Raw genomic sequence first — 23,198 nt, 5'->3', positions numbered from 1 at the left:
TGTCTTTTTCGGCCTTATGTACTATGTTACTATGTCATGGCACTCACATGATGCAGTTTGTCAATTTTCTTGGCCAAGATACTGCTATCGATGGCTGGATGATGCCGTGTCCCTTTTCTTGGGGACACTTCTTCATGGTTGCTCCTGGATTCGAACCAATGACCTTTCCCTTGTGAATCAACCTAATAACACACTGCACTATTAGTGAATGTGAGAACCGGTTGTAATTTGTAGTATAAAAGAAGAAAAAGATTGTTCCACCACCAGGAATAAAACAGTAAAAATGCAGTTACATGATGAGAATCTACATAACTTATCATATGCTAAATAGCAAGTCCAATTTATGTATGAGATGATTGTCATGATGATTGTCTATAAAATGATGATAGTCTTACATTCAAAGCTGTAGTGGATGGTGAGATATGGAGCCTGAAAGTCAAAAGTTCAAAACATTGTTACCCTTTAGCTCTCTAGTGTCTGAACATGGGATCAACACAGATGTGCTGCCAAGCGCACATTCAATCAGTCAGCCAGTTTCATAGGTACAAATCTGCTGACAGATGCCCTTTAACAAGGCTGTCTCATAACAGATGAGCCCTTTATTATGAGAGCTACAGTGACTCTTGTCTGTGAAGGTTCTCATTTATTCAGGTCATGGTATATATCTGTAAAGAATAAATCAAGGCAACTGGACGTACTGTAGATTTCTTGAAAACGTTTCACTCGTTCTTCCAACGAGCTTTCTCCATTCTGAGTAATTGTACAATCACTCAGAATTGAGAAAGCTCGTTGGAAGAAGAGTGAAACGTTTTCAAGAAATCTACAGTACGTCCAGTTGCCTTGATTTATTCTTTACAGATATACAGTGACTCTTGAGTTTCCTGGGAACCAGATGATACTGCAGATCTGGCTCTTGAGACCTACAAAGCTGGCAATGGCTACTAATTTCCTTTATTATAGCTAGTACAGGGGATTAGATGAGGTCATTAAAATGAAGGATCATCCATGGAAAAGTAAGATCCACTATAGTTAGACTGTAGCTCAGAGAGACAGAATCTATAATACCAATAATTACAAATACATATAAGAAACATGTTACACCCATCTATATCCTCTGTATGAAGACATACAGGTGCATTAGGTTACTAGGATATTTAGTTTGAGGATTCTAAGTTGGTACATTTCTGTGTGCTGTCATTGTAAGGCTTTAGATATATGCTTGGAGACTTGATGTAAACTTCTGAAATACATTAAAGGGGTACTCCGTTATATTGATGCCTATACCACAGGGCGCTGCTCCTATTCACTTCAATGGGAGCAGTCACCAGCTTCCTCCACCATACAATAGACAGAGCTATGTACCATATTTGTCGCCCTATAAGACGCACCGGCCCATAAGATACACCCAGGTTTTTGAGGAGGAAAATAAGAAAAATATTTTGAACCAAAAGGTGTGCTTTTGGTGTGTTTTGAACTAATGGTGGTCTGTGGATGACACTGTTATGGGGGGATCTGTGGATGACACTGTTATGAGGGGATCTGTGGATGACACTGTTATGGGGGATCTGTGGATTATACTGTTATGGGGGGATCTGTGGATGGCACTGCTATGGGGGGGGGGATCTGTGGATCACACATATATAGCATCTTATGCTATAAATGTGTCATCCACAGATCCCCCCATAACAGTGTCCCTGTGTAAATAGTGAATGACCCCCAATGCAGAGGGGCAGGGGCCGGCAACTGATATTGGAATGGCAACGGGGCCCGGTGAAGTCACTGTATTCTACTACACCGAGCCCCGCTCACTGTGGTATTCATCTGTAACCTGTAGGCATGGGAGTTTTGTTAAACTATAGAAATCCTCTGAAGCAAAATCGCAATCCACGTAGTACTTACTCGAAACTCCAGTAGCAGGCAGGCCGGGCGGCAGCGTAACATCACTCGCTACGTCACATGCCTGCTCCTCCCACTTTCTGAATGTTATGCTGCCGCTCGGCCTGCCTGCTACTGGAGTTTCGAGTGAGTACTCCAATATCAGTTGCCGGCCCCAGCCCCTCCTCCCTCCCTGCTGATACATCCCCTGTTGCGCCCATGCAGCATTGCGGCCGGCGATCTATCAGTGTTAAATGGCAGCATTCGCCCCATAATACCCACTGCCATTTACCCCCCACTTTTTTCGGGGGGGGGGGGGGGAGTGCATCTTATAGGGCGAAAAATATGGTAGTTCCAATCAATCAATCAATCCATCCATCCAAAAGTGAGAGAGCTAGAGATTAGAATCAGCTCACTACCCCTAGTTAAATCCACATGTGTAGGAAGATGATCCTAGATACCACTCCAGACTTTAGGAATAACTTTCACAAAGGAACACTTTTTCTACATACCTATAAATGTCATTACATACCTTGGTACCTGTCCCCTTTTGGCTCACAATTCAAATTACAACTTAACCTATCAGTATGTATTGGAGTGTAGATGGAAACTGAAGTACCAGTAGGAAATCCACAGGGAGAAACTGAAAACATGCAGATGTTGGCCTTGGTTGAGCGTGAGCTCAGGACTCCGGAGATGCAAGCACCTTCTATATATTAATCCTTTATAGTTACTTTTCTAAACATTTATTAGTTTGCAGTTTGGTCAAAAACTAAGGTCTAATTGGCATGTCACTGATTTTCATCAGTCATTGTCATCCAAAAATAGAAGTAGATCCTCCACCAAGATAAGATATACAGTTGCAAGAAAAAGTATGTGAACCCTTTGGAATGATGGATTTCTGCACAAATTGGTCATAAAATGTGATCTGATCTTCATCTAAGTCACAACAATAGACAATCACAGTTTGCTTAAACTAATAACACAATGAATTAAATGTTACCATGTTTTTATTGAACACACCATGTAAACAATCACAGTGCAGGTAGACAAAGTATGTGAACCCTTGGATTTAATAACTGGTTCAACGTCCTTTGGCAGCAATAACTTCAACCAAAACGTTTCCTGCAGTTGCAGATCAGATGTGCACAACGGTCAGGAGTAATTCTTGACCATTCCTCCTGTTTCAGTTCAGCAATATTCTTGAGATGTCTGGTGTGAATCGCTTTCTTGAGGTCATGCCACAGCATCTCAATCAGTTTGAGGTCAGGGCTCTGACTGGGCCACTCCAGAAGGCGTATTTTCTTCCGTTTAAGCCATTCTGTTGTTGATTTACTTCTATGCTTTGGGTCGACGTCCTGTTGCAACAGTCATCTTCTTTTGAGCTTCAGCTCCTGCAAAATGTCTTGATAAACTTGGGAATTCATTTTTCCTTTGATAGCAATCCGTCCAGGCCCTGACGCAGCAAAGCAGCCCCAAACCATTATGCCCCACCACCATACTTCACAGTTGGGATGATGTTTTGATGTGTGTTTCTTCCAAACAACTCAACTTTGGTTTCATCTGTCCACAGAATATTTTGCCAGTACTGCTGTGGAACATCCAAGTGCTCTTGTACAAACTGTAAACGTGCAGCAATTTTTTTTGGGACACCAGTGGCTTCCTCTGTGGTATCCTTCCATGAAATCCATTCTTGTTTAGTGTTTTACGTATCGTAGATTCACTAACAGAGTTGTTAGCATATGCCAGAGACTTTTGTAAGTCTTTAGCTGACACTCTAGGATTCTTCTTCACCTCATTGAGCAGTCTGCGCTGTGCTCTTGCTGTCTAGGGATGAGCGAACTCGAACTGTATAGTTCGGGTTCGTACCGAATTTTGGGGTGTCCGTGACACGGACCCGAACCCGGACATTTTCGTAAAAGTCCGGGTTCGCGTTCGGTGTTCGTCGCTTTCTTGGCGCTTTTTGAAAGGCTGCAAAGCAGCCAATCAACAAGCGTCATACTACTTGCCCCAAGAGGCCATCACAGCCATGCCTACTATTGGCATGGCTGTGATTGGCCAGAGCACCATGTGACCCAGCCTCTATTTAAGCTGGAGTCACATAGCGCCGCCCGTCACTCTGCTCTGATTAGCGTAGGGAGAGGTTGCGGCTGCGACAGTAGGGCGAGATTAGGCAGATTAACTCCTCCAAAGTACTTGATTATTGATCGATCTGCAGCTGTGGATCATTGAGCTGCTGATACTCAATTGCTCACTGTTTGTAGGCTGCCCAGACCGTTTGTCAGTCACTTTTTTCTGGGGTGATCGGCGGCCATTTGTGTCTTGTGGTGCGCCAGCACAAGCTGCGACCAAGTGCATTTAACCCTCAATGGTGTGGTTGTTTTTTGGCTAAAGCCTACATCAGGGTGAAGCTGTCACACCAAGTGCATTTAACCAGCAATAGTCTGTTTATTTTTTGGCCATATACTACATCAGGGGCAAGCTGCGCCTGTCACCAAGTGCATTTAACCCTCAATGGTGTGGTTGTTTTTTGGCTAAAGCCTACATCAGGGTGAAGCTGTCACACCAAGTGCATTTAACCAGCAATAGTCTGTTTATTTTTTGGCCATATACTACATCAGGGGCAAGCTGCGCCCGTCACCAAGTGCATTTAACCCTCAGTAGTGTGGTTGGTCAAGCTATCACACCAAGTGCATTTAACCAGCAATAGTCTGTTCATTTTTTGGCCATATACTAAATCAGGGGCAAGCTGCGCCCGTCACCAAGTGCATTTAACCAGCAATAGTCTGTTTATTTTTTGGCCATATACTACATCAGGGGCAAGCTGCGCCCGTCACCAAGTGCATTTAACCCTCAGTAGTGTGGTTGGTCAAGCTGTGACACCAAGTGCATTTAACCAGCAATAGTCTGTTCATTTTTTGGCCATATACTACATCAGGGGCAAGCTGCGCCCGTCACCAAGTGCATTTAACCCTCAGTAGTGTGGTTGGTCAAGCTATCACACCAAGTGCATTTAACCAGCAATAGTCTGTTCATTTTTTGGCCATATACTAAATCAGGGGCAAGCTGCGCCCGTCACCAAGTGCATTTAACCAGCAATAGTCTGTTAATTTTTTGGCCATATACTACATCAGGGGCAAGCTGCGCCCGTCACCAAGTGCATTTAACCCTCAGTAGTGTGGTTGGTCAAGCTATCACACCAAGTGCATTTAACCAGCAATAGTCTGTTCATTTTTTGGCCATATACTACATCAGGGGCAAGCTGTGCCCGTCACCAAGTGCATTTAACCCTCAGTAGTGTGGTTGGTCAAGCTGTGACACCAAGTGCATTTAACCAGCAATAGTCTGTTCATTTTTTGGCCATATACTACATCAGGGGCAAGCTGCGCCCGTCACCAAGTGCATTTAACCAGCAATAGTGTGGTTATTTTTTGGCCATATCCCAGTCTAATTCTGTCACTAAATCCATACCGGTCACCCAGCGCCTAAATACTAGGCCTCAAATTTATATCCCGCTAAATCTGTCGTTACCGCTGTACTGTTGTGGCTGGGCAAGTTATTTAGTGTCCGTCAAAGCACATTTTTTGTTCAGGGTTGAAATACAATTCCCAATTTAGCAATTTCATAATTTAGTGGTTTCTGCTATATCAGAGCTATTTGAAATCTATCCCTAAAAGGGTATATAATATTCAAGGTGCACATAGGGTCATTCAGAATAACTTCACACACACGCTACTGTGCATTTTCAAGTCCAATTCTGTTAGTAAATCCATACCGGTCACCCAGAGCCTAAATACTAGGCCTCAAATTTATATCCCGCTAAATCTCTCGTTACCGCTGTCTTGTTGTGGCTGGGAAAGTTATTTAGTGTCCGTCAAAGCACATTTTTTGTTCTGGGTTGAAATACAATTCCCAATTTAGCAATTTCATAATTTAGTGGTTTCTGCTATATCAGAGCTATTTGAAATCTATCCCTAAAAGGGTATATAATATTCAAGGTGCACATAGGGTCATTCAGAATAGCTTCACACACACGCTACTGTGCATTTCCAAGTCCAATTCTGTTAGTAAATCCATACCGGTCACCCAGAGCCTAAATACTAGGCCTCAAATTTATATCCCGCTAAATCTCTCGTTACCGCTGTCCTGTTGTGGCTGGGAAAGTTATTTAGTGTCTGTCAAAGCACATTTTTTGTTCTGGGTTGAAATACAATTCCCAATTTAGCAATTTCATAATTTAGTGGTTTCTGCTATATCAGAGCTATTTGAAATCTATCCCTAAAAGGGTATATAATATTCAAGGTGCACATAGGGTCATTCAGAATAACTTCACACACACGCTACTGTGCATTTCCAAGTCCAATTCTGTTAGTAAATCCATACCGGTCACCCAGCGCCTAAATATTAGGCCTCAAATTTATATCCCGCTAAATCTCTCGTTACCGCTGTCCTGTTGTGGCTGGGAAAGTTATTTAGTGTCTGTCAAAGCACATTTTTTGTTCTGGGTTGAAATACAATTCCCAATTTAGCAATTTCATAATTTAGTGGTTTCTGCTATATCAGAGCTATTTGAAATCTATCCCTAAAAGGGTATATAATATTCAAGGTGCACATAGGGTCATTCAGAATAACTTCACACACACGCTACTGTGCATTTCCAAGTCCAATTCTGTTAGTAAATCCATACCGGTCACCCAGAGCCTAAATACTAGGCCTCAAATTTATATCCCGCTAAATCTCTCATTACCGCTGTCTTGTTGTGGCTGGGAAAGTTATTTAGTGTCCGTCAAAGCACATTTTTTGTTCTGGGTTGAAATACAATTCCCAATTTAGCAATTTCATAATTTAGTGGTTTCTGCTATATCAGAGCTATTTGAAATCTATCCCTAAAAGGGTATATAATATTCAAGGTGCACATAGGGTCATTCAGAATAACTTCACACACACGCTACTGTGCATTTCCAAGTCTAATTCTGTCACTAAATCCATACCGGTCACCCAGCGCCTAAATACTAGGCCTCAAATTTATATCCCGCTAAATCTCTCGTTACCGCTGTCCTGTTGTGGCTGGGAAAGTTATTTAGTTCATTCAACCCAAAGTTGAATGAACCTCTCCTCTGTCTGGGTGCCGGGGCCTAAATATATGCCAATGGACTGTTCCAATGTTGGGTGACGTGAAGCCTGATTCTCTGCTATGACATGCAGAATGATTCTCTGCTGACATGAAGCCAGATCCTCTGTTACGGGACCTCTCTCCTCTGCCTGGGTGCTGGGCCTAAATTTATGAAAATGGACTCTTACAGTGGTGGGTGACGTGAAGCCTGATTCTCTGCTATGATATGAAGACTGATTCTCTGCTGACATGAAGCCAGATTGTCTGTTACGGGACCTCTCTCCTCTGCCTGGGTGCTGGGCCTAAATATATGCCAATGGACTGTTGCAGTGGTGGCTGACGTGAAGCCTCATTCTCTGCTATGACATGCAGACTAATTCTCTGCTGACATGAAGTCAGATCCTCTGTTACGAGACCTCTCTCCTCTGCCTGGGTGCTGGGCCTAAACTTATGAAAATGGACTCTTACAGTGGTGGGTGACGTGAAGCCTCATTCTCTGCTATGACATGCAGACTAATTCTCTGCTGACATGAAGCCAGATTGTCTGTTACGGGACCTCTCTCCTCTGCCTGGGTGCTGGGCCTAAATTTATGACAATGGACTGTTGCAGTGGTGGGTGACGTGAAGCCTGATTCTCTGCTATGACATGCAGACTGATTCTCTACTGACATGAAGCCAGATTGTCTGTTACGGGACCTCTCTCCTCTGCCTGTGTGCTGGGCCTAAATATCTGCCAATGGACTGTTGCAGTGGTGGCTGACGTGAAGCCTCATTCTCTGCTATGACATGCAGACTAATTCTCTGCTGACATGAAGCCAGATTGTCTGTTACGGGACCTCTCTCCTCTGCCTGGGTGCTGGGCCTAAACTTATGAAAATGGACTCTTACAGTGGTGGCTGACGTGAAGCCTGATTCTCTGCTATGACATGAAGACTGATTCTCTGCTGACATGAAGCCAGATTGTCTGTTACGGGACCTCTCTCCTCTGCCTGGGTGCTGGGCCTAAACTTATGAAAATTGACTCTTACAGTGGTGGCTGACGTGAAGCCTGATTCTCTGCTATGACATGAAGACTGATTCTCTGCTGACATGAAGCCAGATCCTCTGTTACGGGACCTCTCTCCTCTGCCTGGGTGCTGGGCCTAAACTTATGAAAATGGACTCTAACAGTGGTGGGTGACGTGAAGCCTCATTCTCTGCTATGACATGCAGACTAATTCTCTGCTGACATGAAGCCAGATTGTCTGTTACGGGACCTCTCTCCTCTGCCTGGGTGCTGGGCCTAAATTTATGACAATGGACTGTTGCAGTGGTGGGTGACGTGAAGCCTGATTCTCTGCTATGACATGCAGACTGATTCTCTGCTGACATGAAGCCAGATCCTCTGTTACGGGACCTCTCTCCTCTGCCTGGGTGCTGGGCCTAAACTTATGAAAATGGACTCTAACAGTGGTGGGTGACGTGAAGCCTCATTCTCTGCTATGACATGCAGACTAATTCTCTGCTGACATGAAGCCAGATTGTCTGTTACGGGACCTCTCTCCTCTGCCTGGGTGCTGGGCCTAAATTTATGACAATGGACTGTTGCAGTGGTGGGTGACGTGAAGCCTGATTCTCTGCTATGACATGAAGACTGATTCTCTGCTGACATGAAGCCAGATTGTCTGTTACGGGACCTCTCTCCTCTGCCTGGGCCTAAATATATGCCAATGGACTGTTGCAGTGGTGGCTGACGTGAAGCCTCATTCTCTGCTATGACATGCAGACTAATTTTCTGCTGACATGAAGCCAGATTGTCTGTTACGGGACCTCTCTCCTCTGCCTGTGTGCTGGGCCTAAATATATGCCAATGGACTGTTGCAGTGGTGGCTGACGTGAAGCCTCATTCTCTGCTATGACATGCAGACTAATTCTCTGCTGACATGAAGCCAGATTCTCTGTTACGGGACCTCTCTCCTCTGCCTGGGTTCCGGGGCCTAAATATCTGAGAATGGACTGTTCCAGTGGTGGGTGACGGGAAGCCAGATTCTCTGCTATGGGACCTCTCTCCAATTGATTTTGGTTAATTTTTATTTATTTAATTTTTATTTTAATTCATTTCCCTATCCACATTTGTTTGCAGGGGATTTACCTACATGTTGCTGCCTTTTGCAGCCCTCTAGCCCTTTCCTGGGCTGTTTTACAGCCTTTTTAGTGCCGAAAAGTTCGGGTCCCCATTGACTTCAATGGGGTTCGGGTTCGGGACGAAGTTCGGATCGGGTTCGGATCCCGAACCCAAACATTTTCGGGAAGTTCGGCCGAACTTCTCGAACCCGAACATCCAGGTGTTCGCTCAACTCTATTGCTGTCATCTTTACAGGTCGGCCACTCCTCGGGAGAGTAGCAGCAGTGCGGAACTTTCTCCATTTATAGACAATTTGTCTTACTGTGGACTGATGAACAGCAAGGCTTTTGGAGATACTTTTATAACCCTTTCCAGCTTTATGCAAGTCAACAATTGTTAATCGTAGGTATTCTGAGAGCTCTTTTGTGCGAGGCATCATTCACATCAGGCAATGCTTCTTGTGAAAAGCAAACCCAGAACTGGTGTGTGTTTTTTATAGGCCAGGGCAGCTGTAACCAACACCTCCAATCTCATCTCATTGATTGGACTCCAGTTGGCTGACACCTTACTCCAATTAGCTCTTGGAGATGTCATTAGTCTAGGGGTTCACATACTTTTTCCACCTGCACTGTGAATGTTTACATGGTGTGTTCAATAAAAACATGGTAACATTTAATTATTTGTGTGCTATTAGTTTAAGCAGACTGTGATTGTCTATTGTTGTGACTTAGATGAAGATCAGATCACATTTTATGACCAATTTGTGCAGAAATCCATATCATTCCAAAGGGTTCACATACTTTTTCTTGCCACTGTAAAAGAAATATTTCCACAAGTTCAGTTTACTCGGTTCCACTTCTGGTTTTGTTAACAATTACTGATGCAAACAAACGATTTTTGCATTAAATGAATGAAATAAAATTATTATATTTCTTTACTGTTTTGTACCACTAATGTTCTCACATGTAATTATATATAAAAAAAAAGCTAAAATATAATTTTCATTACATGCTGAAAGGATCCATATATGGTATCTTTTATATACAGTATTTCTTCTCTTCTCTATAAACGTATTTCAGGTCAGCATCATTAAACATTTTTTCCATATGATTGGAATTTCAATAAATATAACAGATGGCACCAGCAGGTTAGATGTTTTAGGCTTTTGATTTGCTTATGAATTATTTGAAAAGAATAAATGAAATCATATGAACTGAAGCTGACGTTTATGGTAGTGCCAGTCACTTTAGGTGATTATGGCTTTTAGTTGCTTATAAAAAGATTTCCTATCCTGTCAGTAACTTTTATATTATAAGAATATAATATCCATATGTATTCAACTCATATGTATTCAACTCAGGAATGGAAATCATATAAAAGCAAAAAGATAATAAGAGCAGAACAAAAATCATCTACAGCTGTGGATAATTAAAGGGTTTTGACCATGCTAATTATTGATTCTGAAAAGGAAGGCACACTAGATCATATCTATGCCCCCTGCACTGGAGATCTGCTGTGTTCTGAATTACTTTTAAAGAAGTTTAGCAAATGTGACCTTATATAATAAATGCATCAGGTTTCCATTACCAGTCTTCCACTGCTGTGGAGCACAAGGCTGGATGTCATATAACTGACATGTTTTAGATCTGTAATATTAAGCAAAAGCAGACTCTAGATGGAAGATTTCTGACTAGCATTTCACCTTGTGTGCAATGGAGAGAAGTGGTAGCCTGAGGTCAAAGATACCACCAAAATAAAAGGTGGAGCTAAATTTAGCCATTCAGACCCCTTTCTTGTCATGGCAATTTTCCGTTTTAGTTTTTTATTCCCTGCCTTAATTTTTATGGGATTAGTTGTACTTTCTAATTGCACCATTTAATATTGCATGCGATGTAGTGGAAAGCTGGGAAAAAATCCAAATGGGTGGAATTGGAAGAAAACGCAATTCGCTACGCTACAGTTTTATGAGTTTTGTTTTTATGGTGTTCACTATGCAGTAAAACTGACCCATGTCCTTCATCCTCTGGTCAGTGTAATTTCAATGATACCGTGTGTACCATATTTTTTGCTCTATAAAATGCACCCCCCCCCCCAAAAAAAAAGTGGGGGGGAAATAGCAGTGCGTCTTATGGGGCGAATTCTGAATTTTGCTGAATTTTCAATTAGAGGGGCTGGGGGCCGGCATCTGGTTTTATAATGAGAGCGGGGCCCATGCAGTGACAGTGTTCTACTACATGGGCCCCACTCACTGTATATAATAGTATCTGTAGTAACATGGTAACATAGTACATAAGGCCGAAAAAAGACACTTGTCCATCCAGTTCGGCCTGTCATCCTGCAAGTTGATCCAGAGGAAGGCAAAAAAAACTGTGAGGTAGAAGCCAATTTTCCCCACTTTGGCAAGTGGGGTAATCAGAATAACTCCCTGGAAAAACGACCCGTCTGTAGTAGCTATAGCTATAGCTACACTCCAGAAATACATCCAGGCCCCTCTTGAATTCCTTTATTGTACTCACCATCACCACCTCCTCAGGCAGAGAGTTCCATAATCTCACTGCTCTTACCGTAAAGAATCCTTTTCTATGTTTGTGTACAAACCTTCTTTCCTCCAGACGCAGAGGATGTCCCCTCGTCACAGTCACAGCCCTGGGGATAAATAGATGGGAGAGATCTCTGTACTGACCCCTGATATATTTATACATAGTAATTAGATCTCCCCTCAGTCGTATTTTTTCTAAAGTGAATAACCCTCATTTTGATCATCTTTCAAGGTACTGTAGTTGCCCCATTCCAGTTATTACTTTAGTTGCCATCCTCTGGACCCTCTCCAGCTCAGCTATGTCTGCCTTGTTCACAGGAGCCCAGAACTGTACACAGTACTCCATGTGTGGTTTGACTAATGATTTGTAAAGCGGTAGGACTATGTTCTCATCACGGGCATCTATGCCCCTTTTGATGCAACCCATTATCTTATTGGCATTGGCAGCAGCTGCCTGACACTGGTTTTTGTAGCTTAGTTTGCTGTTTATTAAAATTCCTAGATCCTTTCTATGTCAGTTTTACTGATTGTTTTACCATTTAGTATGTACGGGTGACTTGCATTATTCCTTCCTATGTGCATAACTTTACATTTGTCAGTGTTAAGCCTCCAGTCTATCCAGATCGCTCTGTAGTAGTATACTGTCCTTTTCCGTGTTAATTACTTTACACAGTTTAGCGTCATCTGAGAAAATTGATATTTTACTATGAAAGCCTTCTACAAGATCATTAATAAATATATTAAAGAGGATAGGGGCCAATACTGACCCCTGAGGTACCGCCCTAGTGACAGTGACCCAATCTGAGAGTGTACCGTTAATAACCACCCTCTGTTTTCTATCCCTCAGCCAGTTACTTACCCACATACAGACGTTTTCTCCCAGTCTGAGCATTCTCATTTTATATACTAACATTTTATGTGGTATAGTGTCAAATGCTTTGGAGAAGTCCAGATATATGACATCCATTGATTCGCCGCTGTCAAGTCTAGAACTTACCTCCTCATAGAAACTGATTAAATTAGTTTGGCATGACCGATCCCTCATGAAGCCATGCTGATATGGCGTTATTTGCTTATTTCCGTTGAGATGCTCTAACTTACCGGCCTATAGTTTCCAGGCTCTGTTTTTGGACCCTTTTTGAATATTGGCACCACATTTGCTATGCGCCAATCCTGTGGGACATTCCCTGTCAGTATAGAGTCTGTAATTGTAGGCATTGTTAATGTATAAAAATTCTGGGTAATCAGCGCCTATATTACTAACGGTACAAGCACTCTGTAGCAGAGAGGAGGGAGGACGGGAGGACGGGCGGTGGCAGGGTGAGTCACTAAGTCATGTGCCCACGCCGCATGCTTCATTCATGAAGTGGGCGGCGCAGGTGCGTGATGTAGTGACTCACGCTGCCAGCGCCCGTCCTCCCGACCTGCCTCCTCCCTGCTACCGAACGCTTGTAAGTAATACAGGCGCTGATTACCCAGAATTTTTATACATTAACAATGCCTACAATTACAGATACGATTATATACAGTGCGCGGGGCCCGTGTAGTAGAATACAGTCACTGCACGGACCCCGCTGTCATTATAAAACCAGATGCAACCCCCACCCCCTGTATTGGGGGTCATTCACACTACAGGGACACTGTTATGGAGGGGATCTGTGGATGACACATAGCATAAGATGCTATATATGTGTGATCCACAGATCCCCCCCCCATAACAGTGTCATCCACTGATCCGCATAACAGTGCCATCCAGAGACCCCAATAAGAGCCATCCAGAGATCCCCATAACAATTTCACCCACAGATCCCCCATAACAGTGTCACCCACAGATCCCCATAACAGTGTCACCCACAGATCCCCCATAACAGTGTCACCCACAGATCCCCCATAACAGTGTCACCCACAGATCCCCCATAACAGTGTCACCCACAGATCCCCCATAACAGTGTCACCCACAGATCCCCCATAACAGTGTCACCCACAGATCCCACATAACAGTGTCCTCAACAGATCCCCCATTAATTCAAAACCCACCAAAAGCACACCTTTTGGTTCAAAATATTTTTTTCTTATTTTTCTCCTCAAAAACCTAGGTGCATCTTATGGGGAGGTGCATCTTATAGGGCAAAAAATAGGGTATATAGTTTGTCTTGTGTTTTAATACTGAAAAAAACTTTATTTATCTTTTCAACAACCATATTCTAACCGCCATCATTTTTAAAAGTTACATCTATGGACCTGATCTGTAGTTTTTATTGATACCATTTTGGGGTGTGTAGGATTTTTGATAAATTTTTATGGTAGCTGACGCAAAGAATAAAAGGTATATCGGCCATTAGATTTTTTTTCCCCATTATGCCATTCGCTGTATGGGATAAATATTTTTATATTTTAATAGTACGGGCATTTTGGAATGAGGAAAAGTATGATATTTAGTTTTTTTCTTGCTGTTTATTTTATTTTTGGGGAAAGGAGGTGATTTTGACATTTTTTTCTTCTTTTTTTATGCTCCCAAGGGGATCCCAACATGGAATATACCAATAATAGGCCTAGAAGCATTGTACAGTGGTGGCCAAAAGTTTTAAGAATTACATAAATATTGGAAATTGGAAAAGTTGCTGCTTAAGTTTTTATAATAGCAATTTGCATATACACCAGAATGTTATGAAGAGTGATTTCAGATGAATTGCATATTCCTTCTTTGCCATGAAAATTAACTTAATCCCCCCAAAAAATTTCCACTGCATTTCATTGCTGTCATTAAAGGACCTGCTGAGATCATTTCAGTAATCGTCTTGTTAACGCAGGTGAGAATGTTGACGAGCACAAGGCTGGAGATCATTATGTCAGGCTGATTGGGTTAAAATGGCAGACTTGATCTGTTAAAAGGAGGGTGATGCTTGAAATCATTGTTCTTCCACTGTTAACCATGGTGACCTGCAAAGAAATGCGTTCAGCCATCATTGCGTTTCATAAAAATGGCTTCACAGGCAAGGATATTGTGGCTACTAAGATTGCACCTCAATCAACAATTTATAGGATCATCAAGAACTTCAAGGAAAGAGGTTGAATTCTTGTTAAGAAGGCTTCAGGCGGTCCAAGAAAGTCCAGCAAGCGCCAGGATCGTCTCGTAAAGCGGATTCAGCTGCGGGATCGGAGTGCCACCAGTGCAGAGCTTGCTCAGGAATGGCAGCAGGCAGGTGTGAGCGCATCTGCACGCACAGTGAGGCGAAGACTTTTGGAAGATGGCCTGGTGTCAAGAAGGGCAGCAAAGAAGCCACTTCTCTCCAAAAAAAACATCAGGGACAGATTGATCTTCTCAAGAAAATATGGTGAATGGACTGCTTAGGACTGGGGCAAAGTCATATTCTCAGATGTTTGGGGCATCAGGAAAAAGGCTTGTCCGGAGAAGAAAAGATGAGCGCTACCATCAGTCCTGTGTCATGCCAACAGTAAAACATTCTGAGACCATTCATGTGTGGGGTTGCTTCTCATCCAAGGGAGTGGGCTCACTCACAATTTTGCTCAAAAACACAGCCATGAATACAGAATGGTACCAAAACACCCTCCAACAGCAACTTCTTCCAACAATCCAACAACAGTTTGGTGAAGAACAATGCATTTTCCAGCACGATGGAGCACCGTGCCATAAGGCAAAAGTGATAACTAAGTGGCTCGGGGACCAAAACGTTGACATTTTGGGTCCATGGCCTGGAAACTTCCCAGATCTTAATCCCATTGAGAACTTGTGGTCAATCCTCAAGAGGCAGGTGGACAAACAAAAACCCACTAATTCTGACAAACTCCAAGAAGTGATTATGAAAGAATGGGTTGCTATCAGTCAGAAATTGGCCCAGAAATTGATTGAGAGCATGCCCAGTCAAATTGCAGAGGTCCTGAAAAAGGAGGGCCAACACTGCAAATACCGACTCTTTGCATAAATGTCATGTAATTGTCGATAAAAGCCTTTGAAACGTACAGGGAGTGCAGAATTATTAGGCAAGTTGTATTTTTGAGGATTCATTTTATTATTGAACAACAACCATGTTCTCAATGAACCCAAAAAACTCATTAATATCAAAGCTGAATATTTTTGGAAGTAGTTTTTAGTTTGTTTTTAGTTTTAGCTATTTTAGGGGGATATCTGTGTGTGCAGGTGACTATTACTGTGCATAATTATTAGGCAACTTAACAAAAAACTAATATATACCCATTTCAATTATTTATTTTTACCAGTGAAACCAATATAACATCTCAACATTCCCAAATATACATTTCTGACATTCAAAAACAAAACAAAACAAAAACAAATCAGTGACCAATATAGCCACCTTTCTTTGCAAGGACACTCAAAAGCCTGCCATCCATGGATTCTGTCAGTGTTTTGATCTGTTCACCATCAACATTGCGTGCAGCAGCAACCACAGCCTCCCAGACACTGTTTAGAGAGGTGTACTATTTTCCCTCCTTGTAAATCTCACATTTGATGATGGACCACAGGTTCTCAATGGGGTTCAGATCAGGTGAACAAGGAGGCCATGCCATTAGATTTTCTTCTTTTATACCCTTTCTTGCCAGCCACGCTGTGGAGTACTTGGACGCGTGTGATGGAGCATTGTCCTGCATGAAAATCATGTTTTTCTTGAAGGATGCAGACTTCTTCCTGTACCACTGCTTGAAGAAGGTGTCTTCCAGAAACTGGCAGTAGGACTGGGAGTTGAGCTTGACTCCATCCTCAACCCGAAAAGGCCCCACAAGCTCATCTTTGATGATACCAGCCCAAACCAGTACTCCACCTCCACCTTGCTGGCGTCTGAGTCGGACTGGAGCTCTCTGCCCTTTACCAATCCAGCCACGGGCCCATCCATCTGGCCCATCAAGACTCACTCTCATTTCATCAGTCCATAAAACCTTAGAAAAATCAGTCTTGAGATATTTCTTGGCCCAGTCTTGACGTTTCAGCTTGTGTGTCTTGTTCAGTGGTGGTCGTCTTTCAGCCTTTCTTACCTTGGCCATGTCTCTGAGTATTGCACACCTCGTGCTTTTGGGCACTCCAGTGATGTTGCAGCTCTGAAATATGGCCAAACTGGTGGCAAGTGGCATCTTGGCAGCTGCACGCTTGACTTTTCTCAGTTCATGGGCAGTTATTTTGCGCCTTGGTTTTTCCACACGCTTCTTGCGACCCTGTTGACTATTTTGAATGAAACGCTTGATTGTTCGATGATCACGCCTCGTAAGCTTTGCAATTTTAAGAGTGCTGCATCCCTCTGCAAGATATCTCACTATTTTTTACTTTTCTGAACCTGTCAAGTCCTTCTTTTGACCCATTTTGCCAAAGGAAAGGAAGTTGCCTAATAATTATGCACACCTGATATAGGGTGTTGATGTCATTAGACCACACCCCTTCTCATTACAGAGATGCACATCACCTAATATGCTTAATTGGTAGTAGGCTTTCGAGCCTATACAACTTGGAGTAAGACAACATGCATAAAGAGGATGATGTGGTCAAAATACTCATTTGCCTAATAATTCTGCACTCCCTGTATGAAGTGCGTGTAATTATATTTCACTACATCACAGAAACAACTGAAACAAAGATCTAAAAGCAGTTTAGCAGCAAACCTTGTGAAAACTAATATTTGTGTCATTCTCAAAACTTTTGGCCACGACTGTACATGTTGTGGCCTACTACTTAGGGCTCATGCACATGAACTTATTTTCTGTCTGCTTCCATTCAGTTTTTTTTGCGGACCCTATGCAAGACTATTCACTTCAATGGGTCCGCAAAAACAACGGAAGGTACTCTGTGTGCATTCCTTTTCCGTATTTCCGTACCGCAAAAAAGTAGTGCATGTCCTATTATTGTTTGCAAATCATGGTCCGAGGCCCCATTCAAGTCAATGGATCCGCAAAAAATATGGAACACACAGGGAACACATTCGTATGTCATCCATATGTCATCTGTATTTTGCTGATCCTTACTGTAGAAATGCTAAGCCCAGCCCATATTGCTCATGTGTTTGGTGATTAATAAGTTACATTTTCCGTTTTTCAATCGCCAAAAAACGGATCGCATGCAGAAACCATGCAGATATGTTTTGTGGAATAACGGAACGGAAGAAGACTTAAATCAGAGAAAAAAAAACTCAGATACGGAACTACGGATGTGTGACTAACGGACCGCAAAACAACAACAGTCGTGTGCATGAGCCCTAAGGAACATCTTTCCAGATCTCAGACAGGGGAAGGCGTTTCTGCCTTGGTTTTTTTTGCCTTTCAGATGTTGTGGTCACACTTGACCACAGCATCTAAGGGGCTGAATGTATGCGATCTGCATTATCGCTGATCGCAGACATTAGCCCCGGGTGTCTGTTATGGCGCTGTCTCCACTCAGTAGTGGGTCGCAATCTTTAAATACTCAACATCCGTACTATTACAGTGGATGTCGAGAAGGGGTCAACATTTTATAAACTCTTCTCTTTTCCCTGAAGGCTCACTTTAAGGGTACAGTCACAAGACAGCAAAATAGTGTATTTTTACTGGTGGTTTTTTCAAGGATGCCTTATTGAAAAACATCCATTGAAAATGGCTCCTTGAATTGTATGGGGGCTGTCTGTCTGTGAAAGTGGACGAAATAGGATATGTTTTTTTGACGGCCATTATTCACAGCCAATTTAAAAAAAAATCACTGTGTGAATAGAACCACAAACTGCATCACTTTTGAAAATGACCATTAAAGAAACGTCCATCACAAGACCTCATGGGTGACTGTACTCATGCATTATAAAGTCAACCAATGTGAGCAGATATACTAATCCTATAGACACCATAAACTTAGGCCATGCCCGCCCCCTCCCTCCATCTTGCCAAGCTATGCCTTCTTGTCAGACTAGTTTTCTAAACCTAGATGTTATATTGAAATTTCTTTGAAAATTCTAATAAAAAATTATTTTGTTCTAAACCTAGATTGGCCAAATTGTGCAAACTTTCGTACATTTTACACAAGAATCTAGCTGCACTCATAAATGTGGGCCATTGGGGGAGATTTACCAAAGGGGAATTTTTGCTGGAATCTGTGTTGCTGTAATTTACTCTAGATTTATCAAAATGTCACACAATGTTTGATAAATGTGAAGAATTTTTAAGTATTACACTTCTGTCTACAGATGTTGCTCCACTTTCTGTGCCTCTCCTTTACTGAAGTAACATTGTGAACATTTTTGCAACGTTTCTAAACAAAAGTCTCAGTTGATAAATGTGGTGTGAGTCAGCAGCCAGACAAAGAGCAATAGCATATGAAAACGGCATCCCCATCTGTACCTCACCCACTAGCGGCTCTCATTGGTGACGCTCTCCTCAGTTTGAGAAGCACTAGTTTAAACACATCCTACAAATGGATGAAATATGAAAATAAATTCACATACCAGGTCCATGGATAGGAATGTAAAAAAATAAAATAAAAAATGCACTCCAATGCAATACACTCTAGGGGACTACATGTCGTGAACTGTGAGCATGTTTGAAAAATCCAGTAATTATAGTGCTCCTATATTTAAGCATTGTTTATCCATTCCTAGATAATTTCTAGGAATATAGAAAAAATAAGTCATTTGTGAGTCATTTTCATGATGCATTAGATGTATTAATTTTCACTGCTCTATAACCAATATATAAAATGTAGCTGACGTTGTAAACATCTAATGGGAGAGCAGTTCCTAGGAGGTAAAAGTAATGTATTTTCCTCATGAGGTGCACAGATGTGGTAAGCACAGGGTCATAGCAATGAACTGCAGCATCTATATGCTGCCAGCTTCACAGTAATGGTGATGATAATGACAGAAGCAGTGCACACAGTATGGACATTCCCAGGGGTCAAGTCCTGGGAAAAAAAGTGTGGGAACTCACCCAAGATCCACTGCAACCCCCCCCCCCTCCAAAAAATAAAAAAGCACAGAAAATCTAGCATGCTGTAATTTGTGTCGCTGCGGACTAAAAAATAAATTAAAAAAATAGCACTTTTAGAAAAGTTTGTCCTGGGATTCGATCTCATGACCTCTACACAGCAGAAGCAAGGCATATGCCCTCACAGCTATGAAAGCTGTCTAGCTTGCTACTTAAAAAAAAATATATATAAGACTTCTACTGTAGGTAACTTTGCCCACTGTGTATGGATGTAGCAGAGCTGGGTGTGTTGGGGCAGCTGTCATGTGTATGGTTGTACACTAGGTATCAGTACACAAGGTATCAGTAGAAGTATCAGAAAAAGAAAAAAAAACACTTTTAGTTTGTCCTGGGATTCGAACTCATGACCTCTACACATTACAGGCAAGGCATTTACCCTCACAGCCATAAAAGCTGTTGAGGTAGTTGCTTAAAAAAAAAAAACCTAAGACTTCTACTTATACCTAGTGTACTGATACCTAGTGTACAACCATACACATGACAGCTGCCCCAACACACCCAGCCCTGCTACATCCATACACAGTGGGCAGCTGTCATGTGTATGGTTGTACACTTGGTATCAGTAAACTAGGTATCAGTAGAAGTCTTATAAAAAAAAAAAACACTTTTAGAAAAGTTTGTCCTGGGATTCGAACTCATGACCTCTACACATCAGAGGCAAGGCATTTACCCTCACAGCCATAAAAGCTGTCAAGGTAGCTGTTTAAAAAAAAAAAATAAGACTTCTACTTATACCTAGTGTACTGATACCTAGTGTACAACCATACACATGACAGCTGCCCCAACACACCCAGCTCTGCTACATCCATACACAGTGGGCAGCTGTCATGTGTATGGTTGTACACTAGATATCAGTACACTAGGTATAATTAGAAGTCTTATTTTTTTTTTTTTTAAGCATTTACCTAGACGGCTTTCATGGCTGTGAGGGTAAATGCCTTCCTCTGATGTGTAGAGGTCGTGAGTTCGAATCCCAGGACAAACTTTTCTAAAAGACATTCTAAATGATCTCGTAGTGAAGGAGATGATGTCATTAGGGGGCGGGGCGCCATGAGAGGAGTCGCAGGCAGCGGCACCGCACAGACAGCTTCCTCTCAACTGAAGCCGCCCCTCCTCCCCTAGCCTGCCCTGCACAGTGCGCTCCGTCTCCCCCTGTGAATCTGATTCAGCCGTGTTCTCCTGGCTTGAGGCTGAAAGGGAACGGCGTTCCTGCCATGAAAAAAGTGCAGGAACGCCGTTCCCATGCGTTCCCCCTCCACTCGACCCCTGGACATTCCATTAGGTATATTTCACATTTTTACCCTATAGAGATGCGGACATTCACGGCTAGATCGCCGCTAGCATGTCCGTAATATACCTTTCTAATATCTTTGAGCGGTTTTATTGAGTGTAAAAAATGATGATATATATATATATATATATATGTAAATAAGCCTGGTAAGGAGCCCAAGGGGCTGCACTAACCGTTCTGGAGCTCAGCTACGCCCCCCTGTGAAGGAGCCCAGCACCGCATGTATCCACGAATCTCCTCCTTGCTCACAAAGTCAGATCGCCATAATCTTGCGGTGCGCGAGCTTGCGCAGCTGCAGTTCCTTCCCTGAGACTGATGCCAGTACAGGGAAGGAACACTATGCCAGCACTGCGCACGTGTGAGCTCGCGCATCGTGAGAGTACGGCGATCTGACTTTGTGAGCAAGGAGGAGATTTGTGGATACAGGCGGTGCTGGGCTCCTTCACTGCGGGGCGTGGCTGGGCTCCAGAACGGTTAGTACAGCCCCTTGGTCTCCTTACCAGGCTGATTTACACATATATATATATATGTACATATATACATATATATATAGATATATATATATAAAATCATTTTTTACACTCATAAAACCACTCAGAGATATGGGACAGGTATATTGCGGACATGCTAGCGGCGATCTAGACGTGCATGTCTGCATCTCTATAGGGTAAAAAGAGGTGACAGAATCCCTTTAAATAAGCTGTATGGAATGAACCCTGGCCTTTTTGCAGAACCTTGGCTATCTAGCACATCTTCAGCAGAACTGGTGGTAGCACAGTGTGAGACATCTTATATTTGGGCTTCCAGTCGGAGTACAAACATTTTGATTTACTTGGTTATATTTGAAGTTTATTTCCAAAACTAATACTGTTTATTGTATGCTTTTGTTTTAGGATCTGGATCTTATACATATGCATCTGGAAGAAGTGAGGTTTTTTGATCTTTTTGGATATAGTGAGGAAACCGGGTCATGGCTTTGTTTTATGTGCAACAATCCTGAGAAAGCAACAGGTAATAAAAGGCCATTCATGCTGGCAAACCAAGTGGGGGGAAACCTTATGTTGAAGACATTTAGCTTTTTATTCTCATTAAGACAGTATGGCCTAAAAGATGTAGTATGTTATTTTGTTTTTACAATTATCATTAAATAAATCATTTTACACTAGTAGTATACATAAAATGTGCAATCATATTACTACAGTGTATTATAGCTTATAATCATGTGTTGAACTTAAAGGGAACCTGTCACCAGTTTTATGGTGTCCTAAGGGCAACATAAATAAGTGACTGATTCTCTTAGTAAAATGCTGGGTCACTTTCTTAAATTGACCCAGTCAATCTGCCAACATCTTGTATTGAAAAGCTCCAGCTCATCATGATGAGTCCTGAATATTTATGAGCTCCTGACTCTTCTCGCCTACCTGCTGCTGATTGGAAGTTATTTTCCATATCAGCAGCAGGTGGGCAGGGGAGTGGCTATAGCTCTGAATTAAAAAAAACGCTGGACTCACTGACATCACACTGGACTGAAATCAGCTCATTAGCATGCGGCATGTGGCATCTTTGTGTGTATATTATGAGGTAACCATCTGTCACACCAGTAAGTGAATACATCTAAGGCACTTTTAAGTAGTTAATGATTGTATATAGAAAAAGCGGTAGATAATGAGGGGCACTCCACGTTTGGGAAAAGAAAGCAGCAAGTGTTCAGTGGATATGTCAATAATACATATTTATTACATATTAATTATAGGGAGCCAATACATAAAACAGTAAAAACATCCATAAAATAAAACCATATAAACAATAAATAAGGACCTCAAATGAGCGCCAGAAAATCGTGAATACTCATAAGCATATGTTTCATAAAAATCATATAGGGAGAACTAAACGCACCTTGAAGGTCAGGATAGCAGAACACCTGAATAATATCAGTAAAGGTTATGATAAACATTCGCTGTCCAGACACTTCAAGGATGCACACAATCAAGACCCTAGGGGTCTCTCCTTTACGGCACTGGAGAAGGTTGAGAAACATTGGCGGGGAGGCAACCAAATTGAAAGACTATCGCGGGCAGAATCGAGAAAAATTTATGAATTCGGTAGCATGTTACCAAGAGGCTTAAATGCCGAATTAGAAATATTCGGCTTCTTATAGATATGGGTGTTCTGTGTGGGCGTTGATGGAGAGTTGCAAGTTTGGCTGTTTTCCAGCACTGCAACTCCCCCTCCACCCCACATAGGCCACCCTTTCCCTTCTATATCTACATTTAAGAGAGAGGATGAAAGATATTTAGGAAAACTGAAT

The 23,198-nt window shown here is 42.3% G+C and overlaps 1 protein-coding gene across 1 annotated transcript in view; it reads left to right on the top strand.

The window, feature by feature from the left end:
- Positions 1–23,198, top strand: part of VEPH1 (ventricular zone expressed PH domain containing 1) — a 529,573-nt gene that overhangs the window by 416,968 nt on the left and 89,407 nt on the right. The window contains exon 12 of the mRNA XM_044289371.1: positions 21,784–21,901. Coding sequence (XP_044145306.1) covers positions 21,784–21,901 — 118 coding nt within the window. The remainder of the gene's footprint in view (positions 1–21,783; positions 21,902–23,198) is intronic.

Source organism: Bufo gargarizans, chromosome 4, assembly GCF_014858855.1.
Source record: "Bufo gargarizans isolate SCDJY-AF-19 chromosome 4, ASM1485885v1, whole genome shotgun sequence".
Classification (NCBI taxonomy): domain Eukaryota; kingdom Metazoa; phylum Chordata; class Amphibia; order Anura; family Bufonidae; genus Bufo; species Bufo gargarizans.
The sequence above is the reverse complement of the archived record's forward strand: the minus strand, read 5'-3'. Positions and strand labels throughout refer to the sequence as shown.